A 14,048-nucleotide genomic window follows, 5' to 3' on the forward strand; every position below is an offset into this window, starting at 1 on the left:
AAAGTTAAAGGAGCTAATGATCCTGGGAATGATCCTGGGGTGATCTTGGGAATTAGGGCACTAAGGACAATGGAGCAAACCCTGAGTCAGCAGCAAGAGACAAAGTGGTGCAAGGGCCCCATGGCAAAGAGTCAGATGTGGAGCTGCAGTGAGAGAAACTGCAGTGGATCTTCTCAGAGCAGGTTCATTTACACAATGCTTTTAGGATCCACTGCTTCAGAACACAATCCCCTGCTACCATGATTTTTCCACTGTGTTTAGTGATCAAGAAACAAGAGTTCTAATTCTAAACCAAAATTACTGATGTTAACAAGATATTGCTCTGTAGACTTCAAAAGGAAGTATAAACAACACCCCAGTATTTTTGCCAAAGCAGCTAGTAGGAAGTGTTTTTAGCTTTTGGCAAGATGAGAAAAAATTAGTATTTTGTTCTGTCATTTACTCTCACAGAAATTAATTTTTCTACATACCAATTAACATTTGCATTTCTCATTAATCCCTTTATTCCAATTTCATTATACTATCCAGACCTTTTATGTTGTCAGAAGGACATCAGAATTAGTTTCTGGTATTGTCTTCCATTAGTTAAATAGTAGGGAATTACAAACCAACTGATTTCTTCCTGACACATAACTTAGCACTTGAAAACCACCCTATCCTTTTAGACAAAGAATTGACCTTCACTGAGCCACTTAAGAGAATCTGTCCCTATTTTGCTCAGCTACCGCAGAATCTTCCATTCTATGATGTCATCTGAGAGACAAACAAGTTTGATAAACACGATCTGGAAAGAAGTCTCAAAGAAAAAAAAAACAAATATAATAGCTCAATTTTTAAAGACTATTTTCCTTTTTAAAAAAACAATGGAGATAAAATTACCTGCAGACAGCTAAAAGAGATATAAAATAAAGTATTAAGCAAATTACACACAACTTGAGTCAGTTTTATTTCTCAACCATAAAACTTCTCAAAAGCATGAAAATAATTCAAAAGCTGGTAATATAGATATCCTGAAATTATTTCAGGAACTGTAGAGGATTATAAGGAACACCATAAGAACATAAAAAAACAAAAGGAGAGAAAACTATAATTAAGTGTATAAGTGATACCACTGATATGAGAAAAGATAACTAGTAGAAAGACAACATAATTTGCAAAAATATATTGACAAATAGACCAACTACACTCTGAGTCATCCTAAAGATGAGTAAATAACAATTCCATAAACACAATCATGGGAATAACTCATTTCTTATGACAACTCAAGTGATAAAAAAAATACGGCATTTTTTATTTATACAGGCTGTTGATGGAGAACCTCATGCACATGTTAAACAGTATGACTTAAAAGAATAATCATGGTTGATGAAAAGTCTCTATCCTTTTTATTCTTCACAGTCTTTGCATGTTCTGTCTAATATTGAAAATATTAACAGTATCTATTTGCGGCAGAGTATCTTTAGGCAACCAGACAATCTGACAGTCTAATTCTAACCATAAAAAATACCTAAAACACTAGCCTAAATATATTTGACTCTGAAAACCACACCCTCATCATCTTCCTAACTTGAATCTTGCATAAGCATTGCATTTCTAAACAGAAAACAAATTAAAATCCATTGTTACTACAGGTCTACCTAGAGCAAACTGGCATTCCTTCTTTACTCTTTGCACAGCACATTTACCCATTCCAGAATTGCAATTCAATTGGTATTAAGGACTCTCAAGACCTAGATCTCCCAGATCCGGTGCCAAATGACACTGGCCTGAAACTAAGTACTAGAGGGGAAAGACTCTTTGGAGTACACAGTAGAAATGAGACTGAACTCCACTGTCTCTTTCGTGAGCTAAGAGACCAGAGATAAGTTACTTCTTACTCTTTGCTTTAGAAGTCTATAACAAGCTATGAAAAAAAAGAATTCTTCTTGCCCAGTGTTCTCTCAGTATCCTTAAGCCTATACCAAACCAGGTACCTTCTTTTCTTGAAAGGGTAGGTGTCACAATCTGGAAAACACTGTAGAAAGGTCTGCTTGTGAAGGATTTCCCACCACCCAATTGTTTCTTTCTGAAATCATTGGTCCAAATAGCCAGTGCAACTGAGGCAGAAATAAAGATTAGTTGAGAGTAGGTTTATTTCCTGTTTCCCCGTCTTTATGAGAATTCCAGAAGCTGCCAATATACGTAATAAAATTGAAAAAAAAGAAAAAGAGAAAAATACTGAAAAAAAGTCTGGAGAATCAGCTACACCATACACAAACCAATAGCCACACCATGCCACTCATTTCAAAAAAATCATCCAGAGCAAAACAGAATGGATGTTCCCCTCAGGAAAAAAAATAAATCTCTCTCCTCTGTGGAAATCCTTTTCTTTGAAGAGAAAAAAAATGTATATATTGAGCACAGATGTGAAAGTTGTTTAAGGAACCAGAGAGAAGTGATTTCCAGTGGTACCCTCCAACCCACCCTATTCTATGATTATGATTCACTTTATCATTTAATCCTTTTCTTTTATCATTTTCTATTGAAATATTTCAAAACTCTAAAAAAGCACAAGAAAGAGAAGCTACTCTCATGGAAGAAGAATATATTTCAAGGATTCTGTAAAACAGGCATTTAATAAAGAGAGCAATGGTTAGAGAAAACAGGGCACAGTGTATCTTCTTTACAGCACCTGCTAATCCTTTTTTAGCTCTTTCTAAAACTCACTTATTAAAAAAAGAATAGGCCACTTGGGAATGAACTGCTGCCTCCAAACTCATCCTCACTCAAGGCATCTCTGCTTTTAAGAAGTCCTGGAATGACATCTAAGCTTTCAGAATACTGAGAAATTGGAGTAGGAAAAAAAAAATCATCATCTTTTCTCACCAGGGAAACTGTTGCTCTTCATCAGCAAATCTGCCATCACTGTTGACACTTCTGTTGAAATATATGAATGCAGAAAACATTTTAGAAGTTTCGCTTCTATCACAATAGATGGCAAGGCACAATGGTTAGAGGAAGATGTAAACAAAACCAAGCTTCCTTATGATTGCCAGAAATTGTTCCCAGCTTTCCTGAGGCAACATGTCAATAAATTCAATCTGCTTCAATTAATTTACCTATTCTATTACAACTAGATTGTTATTTGCAGAACAGAATTGCAAACAAAATGGCAAACAGCTTTTCCCCTCAAAAGGTCCTCTCCCCCCTGCCCCCACCAGTACCTTTATAAGGCAGTTGTGATTTCATTAGCACTGTTCATTCTTTTCTTCAGTCTTTGGGACAACAAAAGAATGTGAGATAGAAAGTTATCAAGTCTCTTGCTGGAATAGAATACCTCCCTTCTGTTCTCTTTAAAATAAATATAATAGCATTAATGGCAGGAATCTGCCATACTATTTTGCCATGCTCTACTGTTTCCTCATTAGCAGAGAAACAGTTTCATTAGGGAAGTTATTTCAGAACATTTATAGGAATGGTAGGGAAAAGAATGGTAGGAAGTCCCCCACACCTTCTCCTGTATGAAGTGTACTATTACGACAACCCTTTTGCTTAATTCCTCCAAGGAATTTAAATCACTGCGACACAGAATTGAGGCTGACACCCGCTTCATATAGAGAATGACAGGACACTAGGTAATAAAAGATTTCACATTCCTTTAAGCTTTCATCCTATTACTCCTGAATGCAATGTACTTTAAATAGAAAATATCTTGTAACGCCATACAAGATGCCTCAAGTATTTATGACACAGAACCAGATGCAATCTAACCTTACAATCATCTTGTAAACATGTTCTACAGAGAAAGAATGCCTAATCTCTCACTGCAATGACCCCTCTATATTTCTGGAGCCTTTTACATACATGTATCAGAAGACAAAACTCAACAAACTATATGGAATGCGAGGTTTGTGGTACCTTTCAGCTGCCTTGTCAGATGAAGAATGACATCTCTGAATACAGAGCAAGGTCTGACTGACTTGTGTAGTATCATACACAAACACTGGACCAATGTACTCATTGGTGTAAGTCTCAGCAAGGAGTTAGAACGTGTGGGAGCAGCTGAGATTATCCACAGCCATCCCATCACATGATGGCATGAACTGCTTGGGCTGATATATGTGAGACACCTTTGTGGCTAAGGAAAAGCATTTTGTATTATTCTTGTGCATCTTGTAGCATTGCAGATGTATGTGGTGCTCTAAGCCATATGAGCACCTAAATGGCGTCAGGAAGCTTCCCTTAGGCAGCATTGGCAAAAATCAGCTCTGACTCAAGTACACAGAAAGCATCCACAACTCACAGGAGAGGTAAAAATGGGCAATTCAAAAATACAGATCTTGCATTCAACACAGAAAGATGGAGGAATATTATATTCCTCTTCCATTCTGGAGAAAACTAGTCAGAACAATATTGGAAAGTAATTTTTTTTGTATTATCTTAAGGCCAGTAATTTAAGAACTGATTCAACTGATGTATGAGATTCCTGATTGCAAAAAGCATAGTAACTAAAATGCAAAATCAAAAACGTGCAAAGCTCTTGCTCTTATAAAGAAAGTGTCTAATTTTGAACAGACAGGAAGCATGCCTAATGGGTTAGCTATTCATTTATACATGCAAGTTTTAAAATTACGACTGAGAAGGAAGGTCATCCTTTTCAATTAGCAAAAGTATCAACTGACCCTTTCCTATAAGAGGCACTTGGACACCATCAACTAAAACAGCAACCCAAACAGAAAGCAGAACTGAAAACAGTAGGATGCATATTCCACAAAAGGAACTTCCCATTTCCACTGCAACACTGAAGTATTTCACACCACACCATTATTAAATACAATTCAAACTACAGTAATTTATGTAGTATGATAATCAAAATCGTCTTTATCTAAGAAGTTATTAGATCACTGATTTTAAAGGGAGAAAATTACATTGCAGTAAAGTATTCTCCTTGGTGCTTTACTTTCCTTTTTATCACCTACATTTCTCATCTCTGCTCTTACTTTCTCATTCTTCCTGCACACTCATGGAGTTTTTTCTTTGCTACAAGAAGGCTTCATTCTTTTAGAATCTGTCTTTTTTTTTCAATTCTGCTTACAGTTTAATACATAAAAGAGTGCTATGATAGCTCTGTTATGTATCATTTACTGTAACAGCCTCAATGGACAAAATTCTTTTAAACTATTAAATGCTATCACAAAGTTAGTAAATTAAAGGCCTTTAATTTTATAAATTAAGAACACAATCATTAATATCAAAAGTGGTTAAGAATATCTAGGGAAATAGCTTTCCCCTAAGCATACAAACATGCTAAAAAGAAGATACCTACTGGCAAATGCATATTTTTAAGATTGAACAAGTTTTACAAGGATGTGTTTTGAAAATAAAGCGTTTTTCATTTTCTGTTGTTGAGATTGCCAGATCTGTCAATGTTAATAGCACAAAACAGCTGTTCATCTGACTGCTAATGCAGTAACTGTACACCAACTATATATAATGCCATGGGACTATTCTTCCCTGTGCAAGAATTCACATCTAAACCAAAAGAAAAACAAATTACTTGAGTATGAATTAAAGAACGGATATGACTTTCCAGGTTCAGTAAAAACAGACTGCAGGCACATGAGCTTCATTAATCTCTTACACCTATTTGGTCATGCAAGAAAAAAGTACTAAAAATTCGAAGTCACAAAAAATTCTGCTTCTGTTACCAAAGAGTTTAAGCCAGGTTTTGGTGTATGATCACATACCAGAACTGAAAGCATGGCTCTACTCATCTGTCAAGCTAAGTGAAGATGGTATAGCACCTTAAAACAACAGGACTAAACTGCAAAAGCAAGAACATCAAATTTAAACTTGAGCATTTTACATGCAGTGATTAGAAACTTAGTTTTGAAATGTTAATGATCAAACAAATCATATAGAACAAATTTCTACCAACAATATTTTACAGATCAGTCTTCTGAATGTAGAAACTTCCTAAAAGAAGAAATGTAAATTTTTCTAATAATCCAAACACAGTTACATTTTAAAGCATATGTAATGTTATCTTCAAATTCCATTAATTTTAAGCATTTTGATATTTGCACAATTGAGTATCTAGGAAGAAGATTGTATGGAAGATGCACATTACCATACTTGACCAATGCTGACCTTTCTCCTTGCAGCTGAAGTGAAAATTTTACTGTCCCTTCCATGGATTCGCCACTTCCTGATCTGCTGGTATGCTCATTACAAATTACCTGTCTACTCTCATCATTAAATGATGTGTACAACTTTTGTTCTGCTAAGCAGTTATTATTACTTCTGTCAAGATCATTCACCATCATAGTTGGCTCTTCAAAATTTAGCTTCACTTCATCTGAAATAGTCAAAGAGAACACATTTTGTTCAAGTGTAATTAATTACTGCTTGTCGTGTTACGTTATCAAAATTTGCTTGTATCAATTTAAAAAGTGAAAAAGCTCAAGACTATTAAGAATAAGGTAGTCAATGTCTTCTTTTGAACAGTATTTCTTAAAGTCTTTTGAGGTTGTGTTTGAAGTTTTAATATTTCTTCTTCTTTATTTCCCTTTTATGCATAGGTGGATTGTACATTGAGAAAAAGGTGATTGTATTTCAGGACCTGAGTATTATGAAGGAATTCAAGAAAAAGGTAGCTGTTTATCCTGTAGCTTCTATGTACACACAACAAATTAAACCCCACAAATAAAACCATTCACATAAACATTTGTATGACCTCAAAAGGGGAGAAGAGACTAAGGCAGGTTACAGCTACACTAGCTTCTCAACTTCTTCAATTAGCAACATCAACTTATTAAGGCTACGTGAAGGGGTACATTACATAAATATATATTTATAGCATAAATACACAAAGATGAAGTTTAGTACTTTTTATGTAAGACTTATTTTGCAATAAGGTAGAAAGTGAGATATTCAGTTTATCATGTAAAGTAACAATCCTGGACAATATAAGAACTGTCATTATTATAAATGAGCCTTCTGAAATAAAGACCGAGTCCCAGCACACTTCGTTATGGGCCAACATGCAGGAAGCCAAGATGCGTTTTCCCATCTTCAAGAAAATTACTTTTAAACCCCACATTTGGTGACCTTTATTAAGTCTCCAGTAATAAAACTCTTAACTACAAATACAATGGAGTTGGAGGCCTGTCAAGACATATCATTCGTTTTTATTCCTCCTTTTATGCTCAATAATCCATCAGGGAATCTCCTTAGATGATGGCATCTCATTATCTCTTTAAGCATGTCAGCATTTAATGTTAATTTTACTCACTGAAGACAACTTTCAGTAAAATTCCATTACTTGGAAACCTATAGGAAGAAGAGGCACTCAGTAGTGCAAGCCAGCATCATTTTGGGAAACCACAGTTTCAAAACTGCCTTAAATCCATTTAAGTACTTCTAGAATTCACGCTAAAAGGACATGCAAGTCCTTTAATGTATCAATAATTCATGTAATTACCAATATTAAAACTCATCATGCAGTTATTTTTCTAGCAAAAATACATATCAAAACATTCTTACTCTGATCCAGAGGAACCACTTTAGCAGAAAATAAATCTTTTGGAGAAGTTATTCTAAATAAGCCTTTCCAGGCACTGCTGACTTTTCTAACCTCTGCAGCATCAGCAGGAGGTGTTGGAAGGAAAACAGAAGCAGCTTCATGGTTTTTTTCAGAAATTACTAGTACTGGTTTCTGTAACAAAAGTAAGGAAGACTTTTAAACAAAAGCACAGATAATTTAATTTTCATTTAAGTAAAATTTGTAAAAAAAAAAAAAAAGAAACCCACATAATTTCTAACAAAGGGCTAAGTTCAAAATAGAACAGAAGTTAGACTGGCTTGGTCATTAAGAAATTTTCATATCCTGAATATAACGATACCATTACACCAAACAAACCAGATGTCTATACCATTACCACCACAAAAAGTCATTTAAAATCAATATGCAGGGATGCAGAAAACAAAACTAGTTTGAGTAGAACAACTCAGAATTATTTATTCTTCATAAATACTCATTTACCTACATCTGCAGCAAGCTTATTTATCAAAATAAATAATGTGCCAATGACTATTGCTAACAATTATAGAGATACAGCTATTCTTTGATTTGCTTTTGAGCATTAAAACAGCATTTCCAAAACACTCCAAATATGTTCACATTGTATGTACTACTTTCTATCACACTGAGACAAATAATACAGATCCAGAAACATGAAAGTCCCAGGTTTATGTCAGTATCTTGCATCTCAGAAGAGGTGAACAAGCCCCTTAATCTCTATGACCAAGCACTTGTTGTGCCCTTGCCCTACATAAAAGCACTGACCTCTAAAATCAATACCAATTTCCTTAAAATAAAGAATCCACTAGAAAGTCTCCAGCCGATCCTTCAGAATTCTCCACAGTATTAGAAAAGCCAACAGGTAAGACTGACTACCCATAACCATCATGATTAATACAAGCTCTTAATTTACAGGGTACTAATTTATACCCATTGATAAAGCAAAAAATGCAGGTCTTGCATTGTTCAGTAGTTTTCTTTAATTCTTTTCCACACTCACACAAACAAAAAATTAACACCAGTTCTTAAATACAAATGTACATATATTTAATCTAAATAAAAGTATGCTCAGAATATTTAAACTTGATTCATATAAATACATTATCTTGTCCAAATTAGTGAAGTATAAAATTCCTTAGATATTCCCCTAATTTCCTAAAAAATTTCCTAAAGGTTACTGTCTGGAAAAAGCAATGCATACAGCAAGCACATTTAATGGTTATAGCATGCTCTGTTATCTCGGGTACTAAGCAAACAGTCGTGACTTAATCTTATATTTGAAGACATAATGTAAAAAAAAAACTGTGAAAGAGCAGATACACTTATAAATTGAAAACAATTCACAGCGTTAGCAGAGGGATAAAAAAAGTTCTTAAAGGACTTCTATCTGTTTGAAGTAAACTACAATTATGACATTTTATAGAAATGTAAGCGAAATAGAAAGAAACCACTTAATTACCTTCAAGTTACTGATCACAGAACCACAAAATAGATGAGATTGGAAGGGACCTCTGGAAGTCCAAGCCCCATATTCAACTACAGCCACCTAAACTCAGTTGCCCAGGACCATGCCCATGAAACTTTTGAAGATCTTTGGGAAACCTGTGCCAAGGCCTCGTCACCCTCACAGCCGGGAAACTGTTTCCTGAAGTTCAGAGTAAACCTCCTGTGTCCCAGTTTGTGCCCTCTGCCTCTGGTCCAGTCAGCTCAAAAAGGCTGGCCCCATCCTCTTTGCACCTGCCTTTCAGGTATTTACATCCAAGGATAAGATCCTCCCTTCTCCAGGCTGAACGTTCTCATTTCTTCCTAGTCCCTTCATCACCATTGGGGCTGTTCATCAGACTCTCTCCAGTAGCTCCATGTCCTTCTTGTACTGTGGAGCCCAGAACTTCATACAGCACTCCAGGTGCAGCCTTACCAATGTTGAGTAGAGGGGAAGGATCACTTCCCTCAGCCTCCTGGAAACACTCCTCCTAATACAGCCCCAGATACCATCAGCCACTTTCTTAACAGTAAGGGCACATTGTTGGCACATGTTCATGCTCATGAACTTCATCTATTTTAGTAAACTTACACAAGAAAGCTGACTCAACTATCCATCTTCTGATTCTTGTTAATGTCACTTTGAATCATAAAGCAATACAAAAATATTTTAAGTACCTAAATTATTTTCAGGTTTCTTTTGGGGAAAAAATGACAAAATTGACTTTATAAGTCTCAGATTAATGTTACAACACACCTCCATTTTTTCCAAATGTCTTTAAACCATTTATTTTCCTAACACTACCAAGACACATATTTCTATATCAGCACTGCATGAGTTATTTCCAGAGTACTTACATGAGCCAGTGGGCTTAGACGAACACCAGAATGTGGTCTTGATTCAGACGAGTCAGAACTGAATGTATCAAGACTAACAAAGAAATGAAACATAGTTAGCATAAAGCAGACCCAGAGCTGTGTGATCAGTTGTTTTACTTTAATTCCATGCTTCTTCCCTTTGCCAGTGAATACAGTGAAAGGGAAGAAAGGAAAAGTGACAAGAGCACTTCGTACTCCATCTAGAAATTATTTTGAGGTAGTAACAACTTAATTTTAAAATGAGCATTTCAAACTGCAGGACCTAAAATTTTTCATTTAAAAGGTCTCAGAAGGTTCTGAAAAAAGATCTAGCACACAGGTTATAGGAAACAAGCAAGCTTTCACATTTTCTAGGAAAAAAAGCTGAAGACTATCTCAATTAAAAGCATTCAATTATCTCAAAAAAAGGTAAGTAACAGACTATTTTCTTATACTATTCTCCACATAGAAAACTAGTGTAATGTCTGCCTCTGGTAGCTCTAATCCACAGGAACGTTTCTTGGACATGTAGATTAACACCAAGAGTAAAGATCATTAGAAGAAGGCAAAGGATGTGATTAAGAATACAGATTAACACAGGGAAAATAATCACCGGAAGCATAATTACAGAATCAAATCTCTTGCTGCTAAAGGATCTTTGAAAAAATCTTAAAGCCAAAGTACCTAAAAACTGAAGAGGGTCTATTTTGAGGACATAGTGAGGACTGGGACCCAAAAAGTTTCCTTTGTTCATCTGTAGGTGTGAATGGTCTTTGAGTTTTTACTGTTCGTAGAGCATCTCTGGCTTCATTTACAAGAGCATCTCTGGCTTCATTTACAATCTCAGAACTTGTCTTAGGCTTTGCTGCTGACAGCCAGTAGAATGGTCCTGCTTTTCCTCTATTTTCAGTCTTTGAAGCTTGCATTCCTCTACAAAGTGCTACACAGGGAGAACAATGGAAAATATATGTGAAAGGCACAAAGTATTATGCTAGTTTTAAATTACAAACTATTAATTCATCACTGGTTATGCTACCACAATATAGTTAAAAAGGGTAAGTAAATCCTAGACAGTGCTGAAATAGTGGGAAATAAGGTACACTGATATTGCATTTCCTCTCTATTCCTCAGTTCTGCAGGAAAATATGTAAAACCAGAAAGCATCTGACAGGTATGATTTGGAGGATCTACCTTCAGTTTTTTTACAGGAAGCTACTGTGACACAGGAAGTCACTGTGCTTCATGGGCCAAAAATGGTCCTCTACAATTCCATAGAAAATCTGTTTCTTGACACAAAATTACATAGAAAACATCACAGCCAAAACAAGAATTCAATAATATGATGCAAAGAGACAGGTTTTTCCAACTTAGGAAAAACCCAATATATATTATTGACCTCACCAAGGGCAGCTTCCCAATATGTCAGAGGCATCATTATCAGTAACTGAAGCACAGTTATCAGCAACTGATAAGCAGAGACAAGGAAGAACAAGCAATCCATTTTTTTTCCTCTGAAAGAAACTACTCCCTGACCCACCCCAAAGGACAAGCAAAGAGGGATAACACTAATACAAGTTATAAACCCAAACTTCCAATCAGTATTCTGTCCTGCTGTAGTTTCCAGTAAATGCAGTGGGCAGTGACAGACTTGCTCCATCGCCTCCATACTGGACCTGCAACCCATCACTATCACGGTGCAGTAGATATTATCCTTGTCATTTTACAGCAAACTCATCATCAGTCTTACACCATGCAAAATTCCTCTTCTGCTTTCAAACTTACATAAAAACAAAAATATGTTTCTGCACTGTGACTCAGACCATCTGGTAACTTCTATTCCCTCACACAGTTTATGACAATGAACTGACAGTAGATCAGACACCATCATCTGGGTTACTTCTAAACTGTGGAGTAAAAAAAAAATCTTATATCCTTAGTTTCTTAGTTCAATTCTTCCTGTTCTGCAGTTTAACCTTTCTAGCTGCTTCTTTCTTTGAGAGCCTGCACATTTTGGCACAGTATCTTCCATTGTAGCACACACAACATAAAACTGAATACTAAGGAGAAGTGCACCAACCTCTTTCACTAAATGATGCATAATTAAAAAAACCTCAGGAACAGATCAGGAACCTATCAGTGTTTTTAATATTTCTGACTACCATTAATATATTACTTGTCTTCACTGTGACTGAATTTTGTTCTCTATGTTCCTTACTTTTCCCTCTATTACAATGTGATTTAAAAAAAGTAAGGAGTTCCATTGCAGCTGTCTGGAAAAATTATACAGTCAGTCCTCAATGAAAAAAAGAAGGTGGACTATTGTTACCGCTGAAGATCAATAGATCACACGGACACAGGTTGAGGTATGGTGCAGAAAGAGCAGAGTTTATTTTCCTTCCCAGGATTTATAGGCTTCTTACCATGGCCAGGGATTGGATGGTCAGGATAACACTTTCTCACTGCACTGGCCATAAGAAATGCCCATCAGAAGACGTGTAACAGAAAGAATGCACATATATCTATGTTTACAGTTACTGTCCTGGGAAAGTCTTTAGAAAACCATGTCAGCAAGCTCAGAAGCTGAGCTTTCAGGGCGACAGACTATCATTCCCTATTCCCCCAGCTACTGGGAGCCAGAATTTTGACCTTAAGTGGCAGGTCTTCTCTGTAGGCCTTATGTCTGATAGATTTGGGAATGGTCCTGTGCAGGGCCAGGACCTGGACTTCATGATCCTTGTGAGTCCCTTCCAACTCAGCGTATTCTGCGATTCTCTAATTTTGCTCCCCAGACCCAGCAGAAAACAGAGGGAATGCTGCAGTGTCAATGGGGACAGCACAGCTGCTACACCCAATCTTGTTCCTCACGACTGTCACCATTTCCCAAGCAGCCTTTAACTTCCACATGTGAAGAGCTCCTCTCTGACTCTGCTGGAAAGGCAGGTGAGTATCACAGCAGTGTCTGAAAAGCCATTCTTGGACTCTTTTCTTTACTCCTCAGTTGTTTACTCCAGAAGTCTGGTCTTTGCTGTACAGGAAGATTTTAAAGCAGTAGATAGCAGTACAGTATCCACACATTAATCCCAGCAATGTCCAGAAGCAAGACGGCTGTACTCTCCCAGCTCTTAGTTCAATCAGGATGAGAGAAGCATGGTTGACTACATCAGATGTGGCATCACTCTGGCTCTGCCATTCTTTTTCCCACCTCAAGGCTAGTGTCATTTAATTGCTAGGATGCAGAGTGGGTGTGTTTGCAATCACTAAGTACGGTGAGGAGAAGCCCTGTGCCTAAGCTATGAGCACTCTGCTCTCTGACATCTGAATCCATGTTCTGCTGCCCTAGCAAATCTCTAGAACAGCTAGCACACAAGTACAGGTTAAGTAAGAATCCCAGAATCATCAAGGTTGGAAGAGACGTTTAAGATAATCAAGTCCAACCCTGCACTGCCCCTGCAACCCCTAAACAACATCAACCAGTAACATATCCAGATGCCTCCTAAACATGTCCAAAATTGGTGACTCCATCGCCTTCCTGGCCAACCCATTTCAGTGCATGGCCACGCTCACAGTGAATTTTTGTTCATCTAATATCTAATCTGCATCTCCCCTGTCTCAGCTTAAGGTCACTTCCTCTTGTCTTCTCACTGCAGGCACGGTACAAGATATGGGCCCCCACCTCACAACAACCTCTTTACAGGAATATGCAAATAATAGCTATTATTAGACATAATTCTGAACACCAGCAACTTACCAATCACAACTGATGCACTTTCACCCTGGTGAAATTTTGACGCAGAGAAATCGCTATCAAAGAGAAACAAGAACGGAGTTACGAGAGTTGAGTTCTCAGCGGAGTTAGGTTTCCAGCGCATCCGTGGGACAACACGTCCAAGAACCCCCCCCAAATAAACAGCACCTGTGGAGTAAACGCTGTTCCCAACCCACACTCGGCAATCAAGCTTCTCTCCGGAGCACGGGAAAGCTGCCGGGAACCCGAACAGGGGTTATCAGTCTCCGGCCGCTTTTCAAAACCTCCCGCCCGACTTACCCCGCAGTCCGGCCTTTCGCCCCCGCCCGGCCGGGCGGCACCCCCAGGGACGAGCACTACGGCCGGGGGGGCACCGGGCGCTACCCGAGGTGACACGGTCGG

At 37.3% G+C, this 14,048-nt stretch overlaps 1 protein-coding gene across 9 annotated transcripts in view; it reads right to left on the minus strand.

Moving 5' to 3' along the window:
* Window positions 1-14,048, minus strand: part of ARMC2 (armadillo repeat containing 2) — a 93,878-nt gene that overhangs the window by 48,270 nt on the left and 31,560 nt on the right. For 5 of the 9 annotated variants that reach the window (XR_002001483.1, XR_002001484.1, XM_015620511.3 and 2 more), the window contains exons 1-7: window positions 13,947-14,042; window positions 13,650-13,702; window positions 10,586-10,841; window positions 9,902-9,974; window positions 7,525-7,696; window positions 6,130-6,337; window positions 2,866-2,916 (exon numbers count right to left, since the gene is read on the minus strand). Coding sequence is in view for 7 of the 9 variants with exons in the window: in XM_015620511.3 (XP_015475997.1) it covers window positions 2,866-2,916; window positions 6,130-6,337; window positions 7,525-7,696; window positions 9,902-9,974; window positions 10,586-10,827 (746 nt within the window). In the remaining 2 variants the exon portion in view is untranslated. Of the gene's footprint in view, window positions 1-2,865; window positions 2,917-6,129; window positions 6,338-7,524; window positions 7,697-9,901; window positions 9,975-10,585; window positions 10,842-13,649; window positions 13,703-13,946; window positions 14,043-14,048 lie in introns of those variants that run through there. The other 4 variants (XM_015620509.3, XM_015620506.3, XM_015620513.3 and 1 more) reach the window with 2 other exon arrangements.

This window comes from Parus major, chromosome 3 (genome assembly GCF_001522545.3).
Source record: "Parus major isolate Abel chromosome 3, Parus_major1.1, whole genome shotgun sequence".
Lineage (NCBI taxonomy): Eukaryota > Metazoa > Chordata > Aves > Passeriformes > Paridae > Parus > Parus major.